The sequence below is a fragment of the Mirounga leonina genome, unplaced genomic scaffold, assembly GCF_011800145.1.
Source record: "Mirounga leonina isolate KUSES-001 unplaced genomic scaffold, KU_Mleo_1.0 Mir_165, whole genome shotgun sequence".
NCBI classification, from domain to species: Eukaryota; Metazoa; Chordata; class Mammalia; order Carnivora; family Phocidae; genus Mirounga; species Mirounga leonina.
Genome location: NW_023270415.1, coordinates 56851858 through 56875607, shown reverse-complemented (window position 1 = coordinate 56875607; position 23750 = coordinate 56851858). Strand labels below are relative to the sequence as shown.

Sequence of the window (23750 nt, the reverse complement as noted above, 5' to 3'; positions counted from 1 at the left end):
AAGGAAGGAAGGAAGGAAGGAAGGAAGGAAGGAAGGAAGGAAGGAAGGAAAGAAGGAAGGAAGAAAAGGAAGGAAGGAAGGAAGAAAGAAAGAAAGGAAGGAAAGAAGGGAAAGCCATTTCTGTTTTTGTTCCATCAATTTCAGAATGTACCATAAAATGCTTACTCAAGCAAGAACTTCCTTGCCCTCAGCAGAGAACACCCTGCATAACCATGGCTTATTCTCCTTCCTACTCTCTAGTGGGGTATCTGAGAAAATTCCTTGAGTGAATAGGATAGGACTGAAGTCCCTGGAGAACTGTTTGGAGGTAAGGCTAGATCCATATGCCTGATGAACTTTCCCTTTGAGGATAAGAGATTTTCTCTTGAACTCAATTAGCCTCAAAGGATAGGAAACCCTTCTCATTCACAGATACTGCATTTTCTTTGGAGGGAGTTCTTCTGAGGGAGCAATTAGATCTAAGCTGATGCATAGATCAGAATTTATTTGTGTTTCTCATTGAGAGAATGTGCATACATCTAAAAATAAACCCCACTTTTAATTAAATGTTTACATAGTATTAAATTCCATTCTCCTGGAGGGCTACCACAGGGAAACTGATGTAGTAGCAATCTGCAGGGTTTTGCTCCCACTCTCTGTGGAACTGAGTCTGGGAGAAGGGTTGAAGGGGTTATGGAGATAAAAGAAGGTACAGAGCTGTGATTGTTTCTCTGTAACCCTGGCCCTTTAATTTGTGTGTTTCTAGCTTCCTGTTTTTATCGTAGATTCAGACCCAATATATTTCTCATAATTTTCTTTGAAAAATCACCAGTGTGCTGTGGTTAAAGAGAGTCCGTGATTACTTACCACACCTATATTCATAAGAAAGTTAAAAAGGGGGGGGGCAGGGATGGAACCCTCATTGTTTGATAATCCCTGAGATGGTATCTGGATTTTATTCATGCACAGCTCCCCAGAAAGGCGAAATGTTAGAACGCTCACTTTTAAATTCACTCATAGCCAAACTCCTGAGATCAAACTCAGCTCTTCCCATCCCCAACTACCCTCTGAGCACCTAACTGCCACTTCTCAGATGAAAGAGCATCTCCTGCTGTGGAACACTAGAATTCCTTAGCATTTTTATTCAAGGGAATTTTATCTGAATACAGTCTAAAGCACTTTTGACTCTTTCATATAGGTCTTAAAACACAGTGGGTATTTTGAATTTGTCCCTTCTACTTAAAGTAACACAGAAATGAGTCAGCACTCCAACGCAAATTATTTATAACAGACTTTCTTCAGACCTTAGAAAAATAAAAGTAGATAAATGAACTATGTCTACTTTATATTTATAATATGTGCCCTGTTTTTATTGTTAAAGATGGGGGTTGGTTGGTTTAGAGACAGCAATCTGTATTTCACTAACAGATGCAAATCACTTCTTTATCTCAGGAACCTGAGATATTATCCAGGGGAATCCTGAAGCTACAGACCAGCCATATCTTAGGTTTTGTCAGTGTGGTCTATGGGCCAACAGCAGCAAAATGGCCTGTGAGGCCAGGGTGGGGGTGAGGGAATTGTTAACAGCGCAGCTTTCTGGATCCCACCTTACAACTAGATGTGCATTCTGGAAATCTGCATTTTTTTTGAAGATTTTATTTATTTATTTGACAGAGAGAGACATAGAGAGAGAGGGAACACAAGCAGGGGGAGTGGGAGAGGGAGAAGCAGGCTTCCCGCAGAGCAGGGAGCCCGATGTGGGAGCTCGATCCCAGGACCCTGGGATCATGACCTGAGCCGAAGGCAGACGCTAAACAACTGAGACACCCAGGCACCCCTGGAAATCTGCATTTTAACAAGTTCCCTGGGTGCCCACTAAGGTTTAAGTCTTCAAAAGCAGTAACCACTGCATAAAACCAAAAAGTCCTTTCCTTACTCCTCCACGAACTATAAGCTTCCAAAACAAAGAACTACTTGACTTTCCCTCATACACATTTGTATTTTCACTTCCTGTCTCTGCTCTCTCTGTCCAACTCCCCTTATCTTCTATTCATTTTTTTAAATCTAAATTCACTTCTGACAAAATCACCTTCAAGAACTCTTCCCTAATGTCCCTAGGATGTTATCTGTCTCTTCCCTGTGTTTCCAGACTGCCTATCCTGCTCAAGCATGTGCTTGTCCTGCGTGTTAGCTATACCCGTCTTCCTTGTAGAGTGTGGGTCTCTTGAGGGCAGAGAAAATGTCATATGTATTTGTTTTTTAATTTCAGCACCTAGCAGAGTATCTTATATATAGCAGAAACCATATATGAGACAGATTAACAGGAGAAAAAAACCAAAGTTTTATTACATGCACAAAGAGGCCCAATAATTGAAACCTAAAGAAATGAGCAAGGCAGATAGTTTATATACTTTTTATGCAAAGACTCTTTGAGGAATTGACAGGACAAAGAAAACCTTGGGAGCTTCAATTGGTAAGAAATTCTAAACAGAATTTGGACCACAATAGTAAATTAGTAAAAAAAAAAAAAGGAAAAAAAAATAACAAGAGTTATTTACACAGTCTCCATGGCTCTAAATTTCCCATCTCTGGTGATAAGGATATCTCTTTACCTCCTGGTACAGGGAAGGTACTTTTCATGTGGGAGATTTATTTCCTGCTTTCAGGGGGACAGAGAAGGGTCTGAATGTCCTTTTTGTACAGGTTATCTCTTAAGTAATATTTATTTAAGATAATGCCAAGTGGTCCATCTTGGGATGGTCTGTCTTGGCCCCACATAGGCAAATTATTTAAATTCTCTACACATCAATGTTCTTATCTATAATAATAGTACATATGTGGCTGGATTTTTTTGAGTTATATAAAATAATCCAAGGGACTTCTCTCATAGTTCCTGGCACATAGGAAATATTCAATAAATGTTAATTGGTAAAAGTAATACAAAGACCACACAGACACATACCTGACACTCAGTTGCTTGCTACATGACTGAAATACAAATGAGTGAATGATGAATGAGTGAATGAATGAATGGGACTTTGAAAATACCTTGTCTGGCCTTGATCTCCTTTCTGTTTTGTATATATTCCAGTGTCCCTGGTTCAGGCAAGCTTAGTTACTGTCTTTTATAGAGGTCTATCTTAAATTGTGTTGCCTTTATACCTGGAGGTACACAATCTTATTTTAGTTGTTGAATGTGTAAGCATTTATTACATTTCAAAAGCTACATATTTATTTTTAGGCATTTTGGGGAAAAAATATAAGTAGTACATAAACACTATTACTTCATAGATATTTTTATTTAGGGCAAGTCTAAAAAAGTCATTGAAGTTAAAATATAAGTGAATCTATTTAAAGAAAATTATTAATTTAATATAAGAAGTACACGGATATGACAAAGTTGTAAGGTTTAGACCACTAACTTATTATTCCTTTTACTGTTAAATTTCTCTTTATTAATTCAAATATTTGCTACTAATATTATTAGTAGTTCTTTGTTCAAAAGTTCATGCTCTTGCTCTCTCTCTCTCTTTTTCCTCTATCTACTGCTTTCTGCTTTGGGCAGATTTCTACATCTCTTTTTCTCTACCATTGATATCCCCTTATTTTTTCCCTGCATTTTGCCCACTCCATACTCTGCTGCTTTTGCTACAATGTGGCTTGTCCCTGTGCACATCTCCCTGTCACGCGCTGCTAGTCGCTGTGACCATGAGGCTTCACTGAGCATCGGTCTCTCCTCTTAGGTTTCACACCCTGTTGGGGAGTCTGTTCCCATACTTTTGGAATGATACATTTGGAGAGTTTCAAGCCTATATGTGAGAGAAAGAAGAGCTTCAGAATATATGTTATAAGTTAACTAGAAGATTCACCTTTTAGTAGGGTCAACTTCAGGGAAGTCCTTTCAAGGAACAAACTAACCGCATTTTTATGTTCTCCTTTGTTCTAAAGGCTCCTCCTAACTGCCTCCCTCACACTTAAGATAGAGGGGCCTTCAGCTAAAGTGCTTCTGGGTACTTTACTTTTTAATCCTTTATGGCCTGTTACTCAATTGTTAATTTTATGACTGATTACCTCTTTTAATGATGATTAGACTGAAGTACACAAACACTTGTCTAAAACAATATGAGTCCATGACATATTAAGGAGTTCTGTCAGAAATTTTCCATATTTCCGGGACCTTCTCTCACTAAGATACTTTACTCTCTTTTAAAATATGGTAATTTAAGTGGCTATTATGCACCTAATTTTATTTTTGAAATACATAATAACCCTACAGGAAACCTAATTATGAGTCATTGTAGCAAAGAGGAGTAAATAATCCTCCTGAAAATGGTCTCCTTTGAAAGCCTTTTAGGAAACAAAATTAAATTCTCCTAAGGAAGAAAATCTAATTTTATATGAAAGTTGTTTTTTTTTTTTTTTTGCATGCAAATAACAAATTTTGACAAAATTTTACATAAATACATTTTTCTCAAATGGATATTTATAGTAATGTTTGATTCCTAGGCCAATTTATAAATATTTCCTATTTTGTTTAGGTTATATCAAATTCTTTTAAAAATGAAAATGAGTAAAAATAGTGTCTGAAGTAATAGGCTTTAGAAATTTTGCTAGTATAACAGAAACAAGTAAGCAACAAAAATATAAACACATGGGATAAAGTTTAAATGGAGCGGTTTAGAGGAAATAAAAATATAACATACGAAGTCATTGGGAATGGTCTCTAATATGTTGAAAAGCTAATGCAGTATATATTTGCTCTTCTTTTTTATTTTCCTTTCTGAATAATTTTCAGTAATTCAAATACTCTTTGCTCCATTTTTGTTTTCTGTGTGTACTTCCTGAAGGTACAGAGCAGGCTAAGGTAGCTGGGCTGCAGAGTCAAGTAGAGATGTTCAGAGTCTAGGCTAGAGTGTAAACTGGATCATGCAGGGCCTTATTGGTCAACACAGAAAGAAGTCATTGAAGGGTGTGCTCAGATTCGTGGTTGAAAAAAATACTCTGGCTATAGCATGGAGGATAGTTAGTGTGGATGAAAAGGCTGGTTAGAAGGGTCAGTTAGTGGGGCACTTGGGTGGCTCAGTCAGTTAAGCATCTGCCTTCAGCTCAGGTCATGATCTCAGGGTCGTGGGATCGAGTCCCATATCGGGCTCTCTGCTCAGCGGGGAGTCTGCTTTTCCCTCTTAGTCTCCCTCCCTCTTTCTCTCAAATAAATAAACAAAATCTTTTAAAAAAAGAAGAAGAAGAAGAAGGGTCATTTAGGAAGGTTTACTGCAGGGATGAGATGATGATATGATAATGTAAACTAAGATGGCAGCTATAGAGATAGAGAAACAAGAGGGAGCTTGAGGATGGCCTGGATATGGGAGTAAATGAAAAGGATTATAGAAATATGAAAGATGCTAACATCTAGCTTCCTGGTTTGTGCAACTCCCTGGATGGTGATTTCATTTACCAATACTAGGAAATAGCGAATACTGGGAAATAATGGGAGAAGACCAGTTTTGAGGTCCTGTTTTGTAAAAAATGATTTGAAAGTACTTTTAAGACTTAGTAAGCCTTGTGAACTTTTGGGAGTTGCTCTTCTCTGGACTTGGTTTATTCATCTCCAAAATGAGGTGTTTACACCAAAAGACCTAATCAGTACCTACTGGAATTACAGTGTTATCATTATGATTTCAATTATGTGTAAATTTAGAGAAAAGCAGAAAATTATATACTGGAAATGATAAGCTGAGGATTTGAATCTAATGTTAAAGGAAAAGGGATCAACATAGATGTCTAGGAAAGGGAATGGTATAATGAAACTGTAATTTGAAGGATATTATTCTGACAGCTGGACTGAAGCAAGAGAGAAATTAGCGGATGGGAAGTCAGGGAAGAGGCTGAATCAATGAAAGCCCAAATTGTATTAGGGACTCTAGAATAAGGAAGATTAGAGTTTTAGACAGCATATAGAATGAATTAGCAGTATTTGATAATGTAAGTCAGAAAAATGAAAGAGAAACTAAAACTAACAATTTACGTTGTTTTCAAGCCTTAAACATGAAAATGATGGAGACACAAGAATGCATTTAAGGGATATTATTAGGACACTTGAGGACAATCAGTTTATCCGACATGCTGAGTGTATAGCAATGCCATATTTTCAAAAAGTGAATTACTTTTTCTAAGGAAAATAATCATTCAGTAATAGGACTAGATGTAGCTTTCCCTTCAAAACGTTACTAAATAGCATTTTAAAAGTACATGCAGAGATTCATTTAAAAGATTATAGTTGGTACTAATAATAATCTCTACAACTTGTTCTAAAACTTCTGTTCTTACTCGTTCTCTGATTCCATTTTTTCAGCTCCGTGTGGTGGTCATTTTTCAGCTCCTAGTGGATTGATTCTTTCCCCAGGATGGCCAGGATACTATAAAGACTCTTTGAATTGTGAGTGGGTGATTGAAGCTGAACCCGGACACTCTATCAAAATTACATTTGAAAGGTCTCTACAAATATTTTTCTACCTTTAAAAAAATACAGATTATCTAAAAGAATAGTTGGCATTATCCATTTTATTTACCAAATCAATGTATCATTTTATTGCAATAGTCAATGTCTGTGCCTTAAATGTTTCAGTTTGTCCCTTTTAACCTTTCAGCCTGCTTTCAAGTTAATTTTCTATTTGTTTAATGCTCTGTCAGTACTATTGAGATATGTAAGATGGACCTTTTTTGCTTTATATATATATGCTTCATATGCATATGCTTTATAAATATATATACACTACTGAGATATGAACATGTGACCTTTAACTTAACAAGTTTACTTGTCCTGATTTTAAAGGGCTGTGTGTTCTGCTGTATTTCGAATGGCAAAAGTTTATTTTGCATTTGCATTTATACTGTAGTAGAGACTAAAAACACTCAAGCACACTACCTGCGTATCTACGACTACAAGTCCTTCAGAAAAATGGCTATGTCAAATTAATGTGTGTTAATGATTGGCCAGTTGAACATTTTTTCCCTAGGAAAAATAGCATTACTGATCAAATAATCTATGCCATGAAAGATTACAATATTAAATATTAAAAAGTTAAAAGACTGAAGCTTTAGGTCTGTGATTGGATCACTATTTACAAATTGAAATGCAAGTATTTATATAATTTCCCAATTATATTGTTGACTCCCTTCATCTTTCAATCCCTTTATTTAAAAAAAATAAACTTTTTAAACATTATATTCACATAGAAAACATAAACATAGCAGAATTATGCTGATGATTGAATTTTACGAATATAACATGATCCTTCCCTGATCCAAGAGGTTCTTCACTGAATTAATCTGTCCATACTAGTGTTAAAACTTGAGAAGAAAACAAATTCTATTTGACAGCTGTAAAGTGTTAAACATCTCACATGAGGTCATCCTTCCTTACTGTGGCCTACACAACTTGACTACAACTGAATTAGTTTGCTAGGGCTGCCATAACAAGATACCACAGACTAAGTGGCTTAACCAACAGAAATCTATTTCCTCACAGTTCTGGGGAGGCTGGATGTCTGAGATCAAGGCATCAACAGGGTTGTTTCTTCTGAGGCCTTTGTCCTTGACTTGTAGTTGGCTATCTTCTCCCTATGTCTTAACATGGTCTTTCTTCAGAATTTTCTCTTCTTATAAGGATACCAATCATGTTGGACCACCCATATGTTCTCATTTACCTTACTTATATCTTTAAGGGACCTTTCTCCAAATATAGGCACATTCTGAGGTACTAGGGGTTAGGACTTCACATATCAATTTTAGGGGGATACAATTCAACCCAAAACAGTGACTTATGCACTAAAAAAAAAAAAAACCTTTATATTTAGAATACTTTGGCAGAGTTTTTGTTGTGATGTTGAAATCATATCCTTTATTCAGTGGTATAGCCTGTGTTGCCATAGCAATTTTAGTGAAAAGCATATGATTTATTCAGAATAAAATCTTCATCAAATAACAGTGTTCCATGAATGTGGGACCCAAATTTACCAAATTTACCCAAATTCTATTTGGTTTGGAATATATAATATAACATAATAATATTGATCATATCATTTAATAATTTAAAAAATTGTATTGATTCATGTCAATGAGACAGATTTATTACATATTTTTAATTTGTTAAATTTAGAGCATCACATTTGAAGGATTAGCATATTTTTCTATCAATTGATTCATATTTTAAATAAGTACATTTTTATAGGTGTAAGTACATAATTTTAGTATTTCCTGTTTTGGACATAACATTATTCTGTATGAGGTGTTATGATAAGACAATTGAAAATGTATTATACTCCCATAGTTTATAACATCTATCTGTCACCCATATACTTCTTAACATGTCATTACCTTCAATACCTAAATAAAAAGACTTGAGCCTCACCTTATATGCAGAGGAAAGTCTGGACCCTCCTTAAATTTTCAGAATTCCTAGGGATGCTTTTGTTCACTTCCAGCTCTGAACTCCTGCTCTTAGCGTCATCTCACTTGTGAGCTCTGGAGGCTGTCACCCTCCCTCAACTCCTTACACTGCTCCTTATTTGTATCACTTTCCTTCCTTCTCACAAAAACCTTAATACAAGGGATAATCAAAGAGAATTACTGCACTGCCTCAATTTTTTCCTGGTAATCCCCATCTCGGGAATGATTGTGTGTATCTCCCCAGTGCCCTCTCTTATCCCAGACTCTTCCCTGCCTCTGGCCTTGTCCACACCCAGGATCTTCAACCCTCCTTCCTCTACCTCTCAGTACTCCCTCCAGAATTCAGCGGGGTAAACATCTACTGTTACTTTATTATTCAGAGCAATTTAAATGTTTGTTTCTCTGAGCTTCCAACTGGGTGATATTGGGGGGTAGGACTGGGGGTGGATTTTGTTTTTCTTTACAAACATGCTAATTAAGATTTTTTCCCCTAAATCAAAGATCAGTGTTTTCCTAAGAATTCACTCTTTTTCCATCTCCCAGCTGACTCCAATGCTAGACAACTTTAAAAATAGCTTATTTTCATTATTTTATATGCAATTTAAAAACACTACATAAGCATAAAATAGTATCACTAGAAAATTAGTTCAAGTGTTATTAACACAAAATGCATTATTTTATTGAAAAGGATCCCCTGGTTTGCTAATGAGAGTCATTAACCATCATTAAATAAATAAATAACACATGCTATCTCTCAGCCCTAAGTAGGCTATCTAGAATTGCCAACTTGAGAAGCAGATTGCAAAGCGGTCCTTATAATTCAGAGCACCACACTTGTGACTTTTGATTTTATACTTTTTTTGAAGACACATTTTCTCTGTCCAAAGTTTTTACCATGTGTGTTCTATCCCTCCTGATAGGCAGTTACATGGGTCGCTTTGCTGCTTGCCTGTCTTGGGTAGATACCTTCAGAATCTCTAAAGTGAATTAATGTACATTCTGCAGCATATATTCTAAGTTAAACCATCCCAGACTTACCTTCCTGGTTAAAAAAAAAAAACAAAAAACAAAAAAACTCAGCGATTTTTATAAACTGTAATGCCAGTTAAACAGACAAAAACCCAATTTAATTTTGATAAATATAGTTACTTAGCACTTTTTACTCTGTCACTTTCTTATTCTCTTATCTGCTTACTGTGACACAAATCCTTTAAGCTAGGCTGTAGGCAAGAGTCACACTGAAAAGTGATTTTCGATGCTAGGGTTTGGGCACAGCAACAATAAACAGTTCTGTAGGTCAGCCAGAACAGGCCTGGGGTGAGAAATGATTCCCAGAGTCCAATGATTTTGTCTTCCCGTGAGCACCACTGAGCAGGACTTGTCAACTGTGCCTCTCTTCTGAATCCCTAAGTCTCCCTCTGAAGCAAATTATAAACCTCCTAGCTCCTTCACCTTCTTGATACCAGTGATACCAATGTGTGTATGTATATATATACACACAGAGATATACACATAAACTCTATGTATAACTATTCCTTGTTAATTAGCTCAAACACTGGAAGAATCAAGAGTTAGAAATGCATTAAGAATTTACTGATGTTATTTTCACTATTTTAACATAGACAGGACATAGCTGTATCAGTATATATTTCTTTGGAATTTTACTTTATATAACTAAAATAAATAAAATCTCAGTTCTTTAAAAAATGTTCTAAACTGAAATGTTTGTTTGAGCTCTTGAGTCCTCTATCTACCTCTCCCTCAGACATACACACACACACGACACAAACACAACACACACGCAAGCCTGTAAGATTCTTGAGTTGGAGCTATTTGAAAGGAAAGTTATTTAAATACCCTCCTCCATTTCTTCTTTTCTAAAGATCCTTTAAGGGTATGAGGTTTTACTTTAGGGCTGTCCATATCCCGTGTGCTTTGTCAGAAAATTGGTTCCTTTAAAATAATCCACATCTTAAATAGCTGTCACATGGTTAGGAGTAGCTCAGTCGCAAAGCAGTGAGCAAGGGACTTCATCAAGTTAAAAAATAAATGAGAGGTTTATCCATTAGATTAGAGGCATAAAATAGTCACCTTGAAATTAGAAATATGTACATCTATCACTTCTTTGTTTACTGACCCTATAATATCTTGGTGTTTCATTTCCCTCATAAGATTGTTTTGAGAAACAAGATATCCTCTCTGAAGTATCAAATAAGAATTATGTCCTGAAAAACCTAATTCCCTTCTGATTTCCAACTAAGCTATTGTAAGAACACTGGTTGCTAGCTCTTTAATAGTTTGTCATTCTCAGAATACTTCTTACAGAATTTTTTTCCAAATAATGAATTGTATTTATTACTGAGCCATGTCTCTTGCTTTCTTGTACCCAGAAATAATTTAATTTGGTTAAAATGAAATTTTATAAATAAATCCTATAACGAAGATGATGGCATAGCTATTTTCCTATATTCTCAAATGTAGCAATTGACTAGATTTAATTTACAGGGGTGGAAAAAAAAACCTAAAATACATCACAAATATATTAGCCACTACTTGGCTTCTTGAAATTGTCTCAAATACCTTAAATCAATGAAATCTTAAGAAATCAAATTTCCTGTCAACACAGAGCAAAATAATAATGCCTAGGAACATATGTGGTTTTTAAACTGTTTACCTCTTCTTAACATAGCTAAACCATTACAAGTCTTATATTCAGATCTGCAGAGGAATTTTGCTTTGTTTCTTCCAACAGTTTCTAAATGTTCTCAATATTTGGCAGCTTCTAAATGAACTCATTTACTATTAATCATCCTAAGCCCATCTTTCTATCCCTTTTCCTGTCCTCAATTCCTAGACCATAGCTATGTATCACTCTTCCAGACAGCAGCTTGTTTTTACTTTTAAATTAATGAGGACTATTTCAATTTGGTCAGAATGGTTTTGGATTACATCAAGAATGTTTTTAAAAGACAACAAAAATTGAGTAAGATTATATTCAATTTCATTTTTAATATCATCTAGTGGTTCCACAACATTTGTTTATGATAAACAATAAATTTAATGTCATAAACAAATGAACACTAGATTGAGGCAGTTTATGAGAAATGTATACAACTATTTTGAAACACAAAATGAAAGAAATTCAAATTATTGTGTAACCCTAATTCATTTCCCTTGTTATTCTAATGTATTTTTATAGTTCCTTAGGGCAAATCTGTGCTGATTTTCTTTTTAAGGATTCACTCCTACTGAACAGTGTTCTCTATATCATCAGTTAATGTTGCTATTCTATTAAGAATTGTCTCTTTATGTTTCAATTCAAAGTAATCTCTGACTCTTCTGTGCATTTTAATTTGGTTATTATCAGCTGACTAGCTACCGAAGTGAAACTCCAATTTTAATACTACAATAGACTGACTACAAAACAACCAAATAATGGATTCACAATGTAAAATTGTCTGATCATTTACTTAAAGGACATAGTGTGTTCCTATACATTTCCTATTCTAAATTGTATTATTGGAAAAGTTATTTTTAGACCAATGCAATATATTTCATATTGCAAAATAAAAACCAAGATAAGCTTATGAAATTCATTCATTTTACTAAGTATATTGCTTAACAGGGTGTAAAAGTGGTACAGATTGAAAAATATTTCAATTACACTTCTTAAATAGCATTTAAAATGCTATTTTATTAATAATATTTTATGCATGTTAAAAGTGGCTCTGTGTTGATTGCATTTATAAAATATGCATCTTTTAAGAGAATTGAAAACATCAACAGTAACCACCACCAAAAATCAAATAATAAAACCAGCCAGCATAGCATAGCATAGCATAGTAGAGAGGCTAGGGACAGAGAGACTTGGGTTTGAACTATTTAAGTTCTGCAGGCCTCAGTTTTCTTACCTGCAAAATGAGTATAATAATAGGAGCTAACTGACAGGGTTAGTATGAGGTTTGGATAAATGAATATAGATAATATATTTATCAGAGCAAGCACTTAGTGAACATCAACTACGTCATCATTATCATTACCTACTTATAATTAGGACAACTGTTTTGAAATAAAAACTATATAAAGTTTTTAATGGCAAAAATAGATTTGTCAAAAAAGGACCACAATGTAAAGCAGAAGTCAGATTTGAAATATATATACAAGTAAGATGAGAATCTGATTAACGGATTGAAGATAAATATGAATCACATAGTTTTCCATAAAATGAGGAAAGTAAAAGAAAGGTGACTCCCAAAAAATGCTTGGTTAATGAAAAGGCCATTTGTTTACTGAGGATATTCCATAATATTTGAAAGAAATCTTACTTATGAACAACAAATATATATATACATACCTCTTTAATGATAATTTCCCATAAGAATAAGAGCTTATAACTTAGGTATTTAGCACATGATGAGGTCTTAAATGATACGTATGATATTAGGTAAGCTAAAGAAAAATTATAATATAAAAATTATAAAAAGTTTAGTCATTTAAATAGCAATCTAAATCATTATTTTCCTTATAGTGTTATTCTAATAAATATATTTTCACATTGTCTCTTAATCCTAGATTTCAGACTGAACTGAATTATGATGTTCTGGAAGTGCACGATGGACCAAATCTTCTGTCACCCTTGCTTGGATCCTACAATGGTACACAAGTGCCCCAGTTTCTATTCAGTAGCAGTAATTTTATATACCTTCTGTTTACAACAGACAACAGCCGTTCTAATAATGGTTTCAAGATTCATTATGAAAGTAAGTAAAGACAAAATATTTTTTGATTTCCCTATTCTCTTTTCCCTACATTCGGTATTACCATTGCATCATTAAAAGAACTACAAGATTTATTAAGAAAATAAAATTAAAGCTTTCCTTGACCCATGAGAATGCTAATGCTTTGCAAGGTATGTGTTTTAGTAAATTCTGCAAAAGAGTTTTCAACAATATCTGTCTAACATCATCATCATGATGATGGTAGTATCATAATGATACTAAGGAAATCTCAGAAGTATCAGATAATAAATTTTAAACAATGGCTTCCTTAAATAGTTATTTGTGCACAATTCTGAAAAGCCAATAATAGTAAATATCAATCTAAAATGTATATGAACATTGACAGATTCCTTTAACATGTACTTCATAAATTCATTCTTTTGTGTTTTACCCACATTAATTGCACATATTTTCCATTTAAAATATTCAATTTTATTATTTTGTGTAAAATACTGAAAATTATGTTAACATTGAAAAGTACATACATGTATATTCAAATATGACTAACATAACTGATCAAAGACTATATATTAAAACAAGCTGTAATTCACAGTGTTGCAATCAGCTTATAATAATCCCACCTAAAATATTATAGTTTTATTTAAAACAAATCTAAAATACATTTGATATTTTAAAATAATTTGATTCTGGTATATACATAGAAACAAGTTTTTTAATTTATAAACATTTGGCATATTTATACGTGTATGGGTGTATTGTATATGATGTATACGGATAAACTCATATATGCATGCATTTGCAACTCAAGGTACATTGCCATGTATCTTTGCGTGAAAAGCGGTTTTGGTGAATTGGATCTAATAGCACATTTAAGAGGGGTACTGTAAGATATCTTTATATCAAGTACAGTTAGGTATTAAATCACTTCTTTTTATATTCAAGTCTCCTACACCCCTTGCCCCCTCAAGAAAAATTTTTCATTTGAAATTTATAACTTTATATTCCATATTGGGTGTCTTTTCAGTAGATTTGATCAGTGGACTCCTGGGCTTTTTTTTTTTTTTTTTTTTAGATTTTATTTATTTGAGACAGAATGAGAGAGAGAGAGAGAGCACATGAGAGGGGGGAGGGTCAGAGGGAGAAGCAGACTCCCTGCCGAGCAGGGAGCCCGATGCGGGACTCGATCCAGGGACTCCAGGATCATGACCTGAGCCGAAGGCAGTCGCTTAACCAACTGAGCCACCCAGGCGCCCCTGGGCTTTTAAAACAATAATAAATATATATTCATTACTCTTTTAAAGATTGTAATATCCATAATATTATTTAATTATATTAACTTCTTTTTTTACTTAGAGCTTTATGGCATCAAAGTATATTTCCTAAATATTATTGTAAAATGTAACAAGAAGATTAACACATGCTTGGAAATTCAAATGAACTGAAGGGCCTTAAGTGAGATTTTTAGTTTAACATAGGTGTGTTAAAGTTGAGTCAGAGTAAAGTCTTTTTTTTTGCAATCTATTTCAAAATTAATTCTTATTAGCAATTAATTTTTATCAATATGTTACAAATGGGCAGGCACTTTTCCTTTAATCCATTGCTATATTCTATACCTAACAAATCACATTCAATCCCACTCCAACCAAGGTATGTGGTCTTGATCACGTGTCAGACATAGGACAATTTTAAGAATTAAGTAAAATCACACATGCAATGTGTTTTTATAATAGCATGCAGTGAGTAATGAATGATAGCTCATATTTTTTCTTTGAAAACTAAACGGATGAGGAATTAAAATGAGAAGCAAGCTCAAATGTATCTTTGTTATAAAAGAAATTGTTCACAAATACTTGTTAAAGACAATAGAGCAGACTTTTACTACAGTGGGGTTTTCTATAAGGGAAGAGAGATTGAGCTCAGCTCTGACTACAAGTGGGACTTTATAGTCAGGGAGCAGGGTGTGTGGGGGGCAGAGTGGAATCAGTGGATGGGAAATTGCTAAGAGGGGCAGAGGATTAGAGGTAGGGGGAATCTGGCTAAAACCACCAGACAGGATTTTTGCTGAAGCAGGCCAGAGTGAGAAGATATTGAGGGTGGGGAATAAGGAATTTGATTAGATATCAAGGGAGGGGTATTTTCAGTAAACTGATGCAGTAGGATTGCTGCTAAAACTGGACTAAATGGGCCACAGGTGAGGTCTAGTCAAAAGGATTCAGAGGAGCCTGACTAAAGGTTGTTCAGGGCAGAGCGTCTCTGTCACCGTCAGCAAGCGTGTCACCCATAGGCTCTTGGTAAGATAATCGAAGTTAACGTTGGAAACTAGTGACGAAAAAGACTGAGTGGAGGAGACTGAGAGCTAGAGAGGCTGAGGTTGATCAAAGAAACTTTGGATGTTGGTTTAGGTCAAATCTGGCCAGAAGGCAGTAACGTTCTATTTAAATTAGTTTATAAGAGCTCACTTCCTCTCATTTTTATTCTATTTAGTGTTGTGGTTTAATTACTACTGTGGAACAATCTCTAACATCACAAGCCCTTTCTTTTCAGGAACACAAACAAGCAAAGACCTGTTTTTTTGTTGTTGTTACTTAGTAAGTTTCCCAGCTGGAGGTAACCAAACTACCTTTTTTTTAAATGAACCATTCACAAACCCCCAAATCAATAGAATGAAATTTTAATTATTACACTAATTAAAACTTTAAATATGTAATTGGTGTTTAGTGACTTTCTATTTTTTTAATTAAATCCATTAAAAAAGAAAACATGATTTTTCCGGGAGACCAAAATGCGATGGGAAGGATTATTTGCACTGCTACCTCTGCTTCCACTCCAGATTTTTCTTGTATCCCTTTGCTGGGGCACTATTTACCCAACTCTACTTTCTCTCAAAACAGGGAGATTGCAAAAACTGTACCAATGACATAAGATTCATAGTTTTCAAAACACATTAAAAAATTATAACAACATGGACTGGAATTTAGGAACATAACCCATTTTTTTCTTTCAGTACAATTAATTTCCCCTCCCTCTCCCAAGAAAAAGTTCTGTTTATTGTGTTGTATTTCTTTAAAGACAAGTATAATTAAGTCTTCTTGGAAATGTAAATAATATATAAAACAATAAAATTATAAATGGATACGGAACAAATTTATAGACACAGATACCCATCTCCAAAGACATATTTTTTGTATGCAGGTATATATATATTTTTCCCAACTATGGGAAATGGAAGACATCTAAGAGAATGTACTGTTTAAATAACAGTTCTTGTATTTAAAGTCAATACATATGGGAGAGGTAGAGGAATCAAAATATTTCCATTGCCTTGATTTATTTTCTTGTCAAGAAATATTTTCTTCTCAATTATGAAATATCACCTTTAACTTATTCTGTGACTGCTAGATGTATACAGTGCAGTAAGAGACATAAAAGAAACGCATTATCTTACTTTATCCATTAGTTGGAGAGACAAGAAGGACAATGAAATGACTAACCTTGTACTAATATTCACTGACCTTTAGTCTGAATAATCTGAAACCATTAAAATCACTTTTGGAGAATTACATTTGCTTGATTTTGTTTTTACCATGATTTACATTTTATGTGACTTCTTCAAGCCCACATTTCCCTGATTTCTTAAAATTTCACTACAAAATAGGAGTTTTGGATAAAGGAAAGTTATTTATGGGCCAGAGCATTAGAAGATCATGACTTGAAGGAGAGGGCATATGAGTTTGGTAAAAATTGAGAAGATTTTGTAAATTAAAGGGATGATTGAGTGTATTTGTGGTAGTAAGATAAAATATAAAACTAGTAAGGAAACTTACCTGACTGGTAGGAAAGATGACTACTGAGAAATAATGGAAATTACAAATAGTAGAATTCAATTTGGAAGTCTTGAATTTCAAGGTGATGACTTTGAACTTGATGCCATGAAAAGTAGGGTGCAAAAGCAATGAAATAACATATTTTAGGGATATATGTGTCCAAAATTATATCCAGGATAGACTGGAGATGAAGGATACTGAAAGAGAGGGCAGACATCATTATTTGTCTTATAGAATTGAAGTGATAAAGGCCTTGGGTAGGGTAAGAGAAGTAATAAATGACATGATGCTTTTCAATGAGGACAGATTTCAGACATATTTTATGGAGGAAAAACACAATGTGAGAGGGATTCAAAGATGAAGGAGGATCTCAAAGCCTTGGATGCTAGAAGACAAATGGTCACATTGAGAAGAGGAATACAGCAGGTTAAAGTAATTGTGTTGAAGATAAGATTTTGTTATTTTTTAGTTTCCCATTAAAAACAACAACATTTAAATGAAATGGATATGTTTGATAAATATATTTAAAATGTGTACTTTGTCTCTTTAAAAATTGAACTACTATGTTTTTAGTATTTTGTTTAGCTTCATTTTAAAATTGGATAGTAATACAAATAAATAGTTTCTCTGGTGGATGTGATTTAATCAGATATAATTTGAAAATGCTAATTATTATATTTTTGGAACATAAAAACAACAGTAATTCATTGTTTAAGCCTTTCATTTAGGAAGAAGAAGGTAATTTTTTATTTTACCTTATACCTCAATTCTTAACTCGGGGCATTTTTTTGCATCCCAGGGAACATTTGGCAATATCTGGAGACATTTTTGGTTGTCATGACTGGAGAAGCTAGAGGTCAGGAATGCTGCTAAACATACTGCAAAGCACAGGACAGCCCCAGGACAAAGAATCGTAAAATCCAAAAACTCAACAGGGCCAATGATGGGAAACCATGTCTTATTAAGGGAAAGGCATTGTTCAGGTGTGGTTTCAGCTAGACATTATAAGTCACAAGGAAGCTTATCATCAGGAGACACCAGATACACTGAAGGCTATTGAAAACCCTGACAAGGGGTGCCTGGGTGGCTTAGTCGTTAAGCATCTGCCTTCGGCTCAGGTCATGATCCCAGAGTCCTGGGATCGAGCCCCGCATCGGGCTCCCTGCTCAGCGGGAGGCCTGCTTCTCCCTCTCCCACCCCCCCGCTTGTGTTCCCTCTCTTGCTGTGTCTCTCTCTGTCAAATAAATAAATAAAATCTTAAAAAAAGAAAGAAAACCCTGACAAGTAGCCAACAGAGTTGTACTCTTTTATTTAGAAAGGTACTGGCATTCATACTTTCGTATTTCCCTATATATTTATATCTATATAATTTTTTAAAGATTGATTTATTTATTTGAGAGAGAGAGAGAGCAAGGGGAGGGGCAGAGGGAAAGGGAGAGAGAGAATCCCAAGCAGACTCCCCATTCATTGAGCATAGAGCCTGACATGGGGCTCGATCCCTGGACTCTGATATCATGACCTGAGCCAAAGTCTAGAGTTGGCCGCTTAACTGACTCAGCCACCCAGGTGCCCCATATCTATATAATTTATAATAATGTAAAGTTTGATAGATAATTATACATTTTCATCACGTTCTTATATAACTAAGTGATTTGAATGTGGACTCCGTGGGTAGAAAATGTCAAAACAAATTTGTTAGACAATTGCTGGTTGTTTAAATAAAGCTATGGGCACATTAATTTATTTGTGAAAATCATAACTCACAATCGTTTGAAGAAATAGGAATCAATTTTGGCAAATCTGAATCCATCAAATTTACTCTTTGTTGTATTCCCTTGTTTCCTAGGTGTTACAGTGAACACTTATTCTTGCTTGGACCCTGGCATTCCTGTACATGGCCGTCGCTATGGTCATGATTTCTCCATAGGTTCTACTGTTTCATTTAGTTGTGATCCAGGATACAGGCTGAACCATGAAGAGCCTCTTCTGTGTGAAAAAAACCACTGGTGGAGTCATCCACTCCCAACCTGTGATGGTAAGAATTAATTCAACATGCAAAATAAGCTGATTTATAAACCAAAAAGAAGTCAATATAATATTTATAAAATGTGAGACATAATACAACTATAAATATTTCGTGTTAAAAGATTATCTTGAATTTTGGTAATTTTCTTATCAGACCATTAATAAAATAAAAAATGCATTATATGTCACCAAGACTTCAAAAAGAAAAAATAAATATTGATAACCAGCCAAACTTACCCTATGCCTTACCCAATGCCTAAAAATGGTATATATATTTTCAAAATATGCACTTAACCAGTTTAAGTGCATATTGTGTGCTTGGACCTTTGACAAAGTAGCATTGAAAATGTCAAATTGCTATCAATGAATGCACAAAAGAAACAGAATATTACCTCCCAAGTTGGAAGGCAAAATGTATCAGTCCAAATTCTACCTAAGTATACAGCACTATGACAATGTACTCAGGCTGTCCTGTGGTGGCAAATTCTTGGTCATGATGAATATTCTACCAGTGTCCTTACCTCTTCTTTGTTTCAATGGAGAATAAGTCAGAAATGCTTCATTTTTCAGAAAACACATGTGAAAATACAGTGGAAGAAACTGTTTCACTAAGCTCAAGAAGTGTTTTCATACTTGCTTTATCAAAAACACACACAATGTAAATCTATGTGTTATTTGATCCTGGGCTTTATTTTTTATTTATTTATTTATTTTTTCCTGGGCTTTATTTTTTATTTATAACACTATTTCCAAGTTCTGTACTTGTTCTTGTTCAAAGTGGAAGATCACATTTGTCATTTTATGATTAAAGTTTCAAATACTGTCACTTCCATTATTTTTTAGAAAGAGTTTTAGGCCAATTTGTTTTTATAAAAAGGTTTAAAGGAATCATCAGCACATCTTCCTTGTATTTGGTACAATACGATTTATAATAGTCAGCGTTCTTGAGATTTTAAGTGGCAGAATCCCAACTGTAACTGGTTTTAAAAAATAAAAGCAGAATTTGTTGTTTATTCAAATCTTACAAAAGGCAGGGGTGGTGTACTTCTCATGACTAATTATAAACATGAATTCAAACTTTTTAGAGGCTCTCTCCATTTTCTGCCTAGGCTTTTCTCTGTGTCTTGACATAATTCTCTTTAACTGCAGCCAGGCTTTTTCTACATGGGTGTATTTAGCAGTGGAGAATACACTCATAGGAACATGTAGATTTATAGTCTCATATTTCCAGGATCAGACAAGAATGAGAGTTCTCCCATGTTCCAATTAGAAAAATTGCAGGAAAGGTCTCTAAGTATCCCATACCTGAACCAGTTACTGTAGTAAAGGAGAAGGGCCCAGTACAATTAGCATTGTCCAGGTCATATGTCCATCCATTTCTATGGTTGAGACAAAATATAATGCTGGTGTATAGCTGTTTAGTTTATGGATGCTCTGCACTACTTGGAATATGTGGCTGAAAGACGATACGTTATCCTTTCTGCTATCAAGTCTGTCAGGGGGAAGAATACTTTTAATTCAGTTCTCTTTTCTGTATACTTAGGTTTCTGAGTTTGTACTGATCTTTTAAAATTCATCTTGTTTCACTACTGACCAAGGAACCTTGAACCTCAAGTCAGAAATGGTTCAGTTAGATTCTGTGCTATTTAGTAAATTTGATATCTTATCCTTTTTTCTTAACGCTTTAAAAAAATATTTATTTTGAGAGAGAGAAAGAGAGAGAGAGAGAGAGTGTGTGTGTGCATGCAAGCAGCAGGAGGGGCAAAGGGAGAGGGCGAGTAAATTAAGCAGACTCCACGCTGAGCGTGGAGCTCAACGCAGGGCCCAGTCTCATGACCCATGAGATCATAACCTGAGCCGAAACCAAGAGCCCCATGCTTAACCTCCTGAGCCACCCAGGCACTCTTTTTGCTGCAGAGTAACACCTGTCATGCCACTTACACTTTTCTTTATAGTATTTTCCACCCCCTAATACCTTTATGTATTTACTGTTCACTTTTCTACTAGGCTGTCAGTTCTATATGGCAGGAACTTCATTAAGTTTACTGTCATGTCCTCAGTGCCAAGAGCCGTTCCTGTCCCACAGCTGGTACTCAATAAATTTGTGTTGAATGAAAAGAATGAATGCAATATAGTTCCTAGTCTTTTGGGAATACGTACTATATTTTCATTCTGCATATATATTTTCTTGCCCTTTGCCTTCATTCATCTTTTTATTCTCCTTATACTAGAAAGTCTTAGACCTCCCCTCACCTGTATCAAAATCTTAGTCAATATTTAAAAGTCGTTGACTCATTATGCTTTCTCTGGATAAAGCATCTGGGCAAAATCTCAACTTTTCTTAAGCCCTGTAGTATAGTTTCTCATATGGGTTTACAGTTCAAATTGGGGAGACCTGGAAATAGAAAAAAAAAAAAATTGAGTTTAAAAACAAACAAAAACTCATAATGGGATTTGTAATAGACGGCTATTTCTGTGCTCCATTGCAATACTCAAAATGTTTTGGTGGATACTAGTCTAGAAATTGTCTGTTGCTGTTCTCGACAGTTGAGAACTTGCCAGGTGTGTATCACTACAAAGAGCAAAGTATAATTTTATAGGTCTGGACAATAACATTCAAGGGCGTGGCTTTTGAGAAGACTTTACTATTTTAAAACTCTAATTGATATTTATCGTGTGACAAAGTAGTGATCATGTGTGGCAAAAATCTGAGAGAAAAAAGAAAACTGCTAGTCAAGATCACTGTATATCTGGCTAACTGCCCTCAACTCATATTTTGGGCTATCATTGTAACTTAGCTGTGCTACTGGTCTCTGTCCTTTTAAATGGTTTCCCCTGAGGCTGTTTGCTCTAACATAAAGTAACTGGGTATTTCATGTACATTTCATCACTCTCTAATTTCTCCACAGTGTTTTACTTGATACAAAATTCATCTATCTCCCATTCACAAGAACATATAAGCCTATTATATGTGTTAAAAAATGTTTGTGTCCCTAAAGACATATGGCATCCATTAGCAAGGTGGTTGGGATAAACTGAAATTTCTTCAGAAGAGGTGATATACAAAGAACAGGAGATCCATGGTATCCATTTTAGGTACTCTCAATCTAATGAAGTTTACTGTGCAAATGACCATATATTCTGTTGAACTGAATTAAACTATTCTCGGAGAAATTTTCTTTATAGTCTGTATACCACTATATCTTTTTCAATATATTTAGTTCCATTTTCTATCTTACAGTAAAAAAAAAAAAAAAATTCACATATGAAATTTACCTTTATTATTCATCTTAATATTTTAGTCTTCTCATAACTGATTCTAATAGACTGATTTCCCCTTATACTTTCTTAGCATTCTAATAGGAAGGGAACTTTTTAGAGAAGCAAACATCATCAGATTGGTAGAATATTCAGTAATAAATTAACCACTTATAACATTAACCCAACTCAAACCTGCATTAGCATTTATCACTATGCATTGTATCAATGCACGTGTAGGTAATTTCTTGTGATTGTTCAAAAAAGCCAATAATATAAAGCAAATACAATTCCAAATATTTGCAATGTAAAATAATCTCATTTAGAAAGATGAAAGATTTCATCAAATGATGCTGTGACTGCTGCTGATGGAAGACTGTTTCAATTACAGACAAAGTCATTGACAAATGAGAATTCATAAGATATAAATCAATTAAAGACAAGAATACTGACACATTTAGGTATTCGGTGCTTAAAAAGAGATCAATTTGAATATGAAAGGATTAAATTAATCTCTGAGAAAATGAATGATATCCTAGAATAATTTTTTTAAAGATTTTATTTATTTTGAGAGAGAGATAGTGAACGAGGATGTTCGTGTAAGTGGGGGTCGGAGGGTGTGGAAGGGTGCAGAGGCAGAAGGAGAGAGAGAATCTCAAGAAGACTCCATGTCCAGTGCAGAGTCTGACGCAGGGGTAGGGGCTGGATCTCAGGACCCTTAGATCATGACCTAAGCCGAAATCAAGAGTTGGATGCCTAACCTACTGAGCCACCCAGGCGCCCCATATCCTTGAATAATTTTTATATAGATTGATCATTTGAGGGGGGAATGCTACAAAATAAACATAAGTGAAGGACATCATAGTATAGCATGCTATAATTTTTTGGTAGAATTTGTGAAAAAAAATCAACACTTGATTCAAGAGGTCAGCTTAAGATCAGAGACTCCAGAACTAGACTGCTAGAGTTTCCTCCATACTTGCCTTCTCATCTGTAAACTGTGAATAATTACAGTACTTTTCTCATTGGATTGTTATGAGGGTTAATTGAGTTAATAAAAATAAAAGTATTCAGAATAGTGCCTGTCATGTTGTAAGTTCAATATGAGTCATTGTTATGCTTTTGCTAAGAACTGGTGAGTAGTTGCAATTTTATCCTGTTTTATTAAGATATAAAATACACATTTTCCTATTTTTAGTTTCATTTTTTTTTTTTAAAGACCTAAATCACAGTCTTTCCCCATAATTTACTATGAAATTCTACCTTTAAATCAATTCCTTTCAGGGGCCTTTATCTACTACTAATATTCCCAACTAACAAAAACCTCCACAATGTCATAAAAATGCACTCTATATTTATCATCTGCTTATAATCAAAGTAATAATATAAATGTTCATTAATAGTATGTTAGTTATTGACTATTCTTCCTAAATATTTTAATGTGTTCATGGTTACTTAACGTTATTCATGTTTCTGC

The 23750-nt window shown here is 34.5% G+C and overlaps 1 protein-coding gene across 3 annotated transcripts in view; it reads left to right on the top strand.

Annotated features, from left to right (window-relative positions):
* CSMD3 (CUB and Sushi multiple domains 3) overlaps positions 1 to 23750 on the top strand; it is a 1201062-nt gene that overhangs the window by 799812 nt on the left and 377500 nt on the right. For all 3 annotated transcript variants that reach the window (XM_035011782.1, XM_035011781.1, XM_035011780.1), the window contains 3 exons: positions 6332 to 6470; positions 13000 to 13187; positions 18837 to 19025. In XM_035011782.1, coding sequence (XP_034867673.1) covers positions 6332 to 6470; positions 13000 to 13187; positions 18837 to 19025 — 516 coding nt within the window. The remainder of the gene's footprint in view (positions 1 to 6331; positions 6471 to 12999; positions 13188 to 18836; positions 19026 to 23750) is intronic.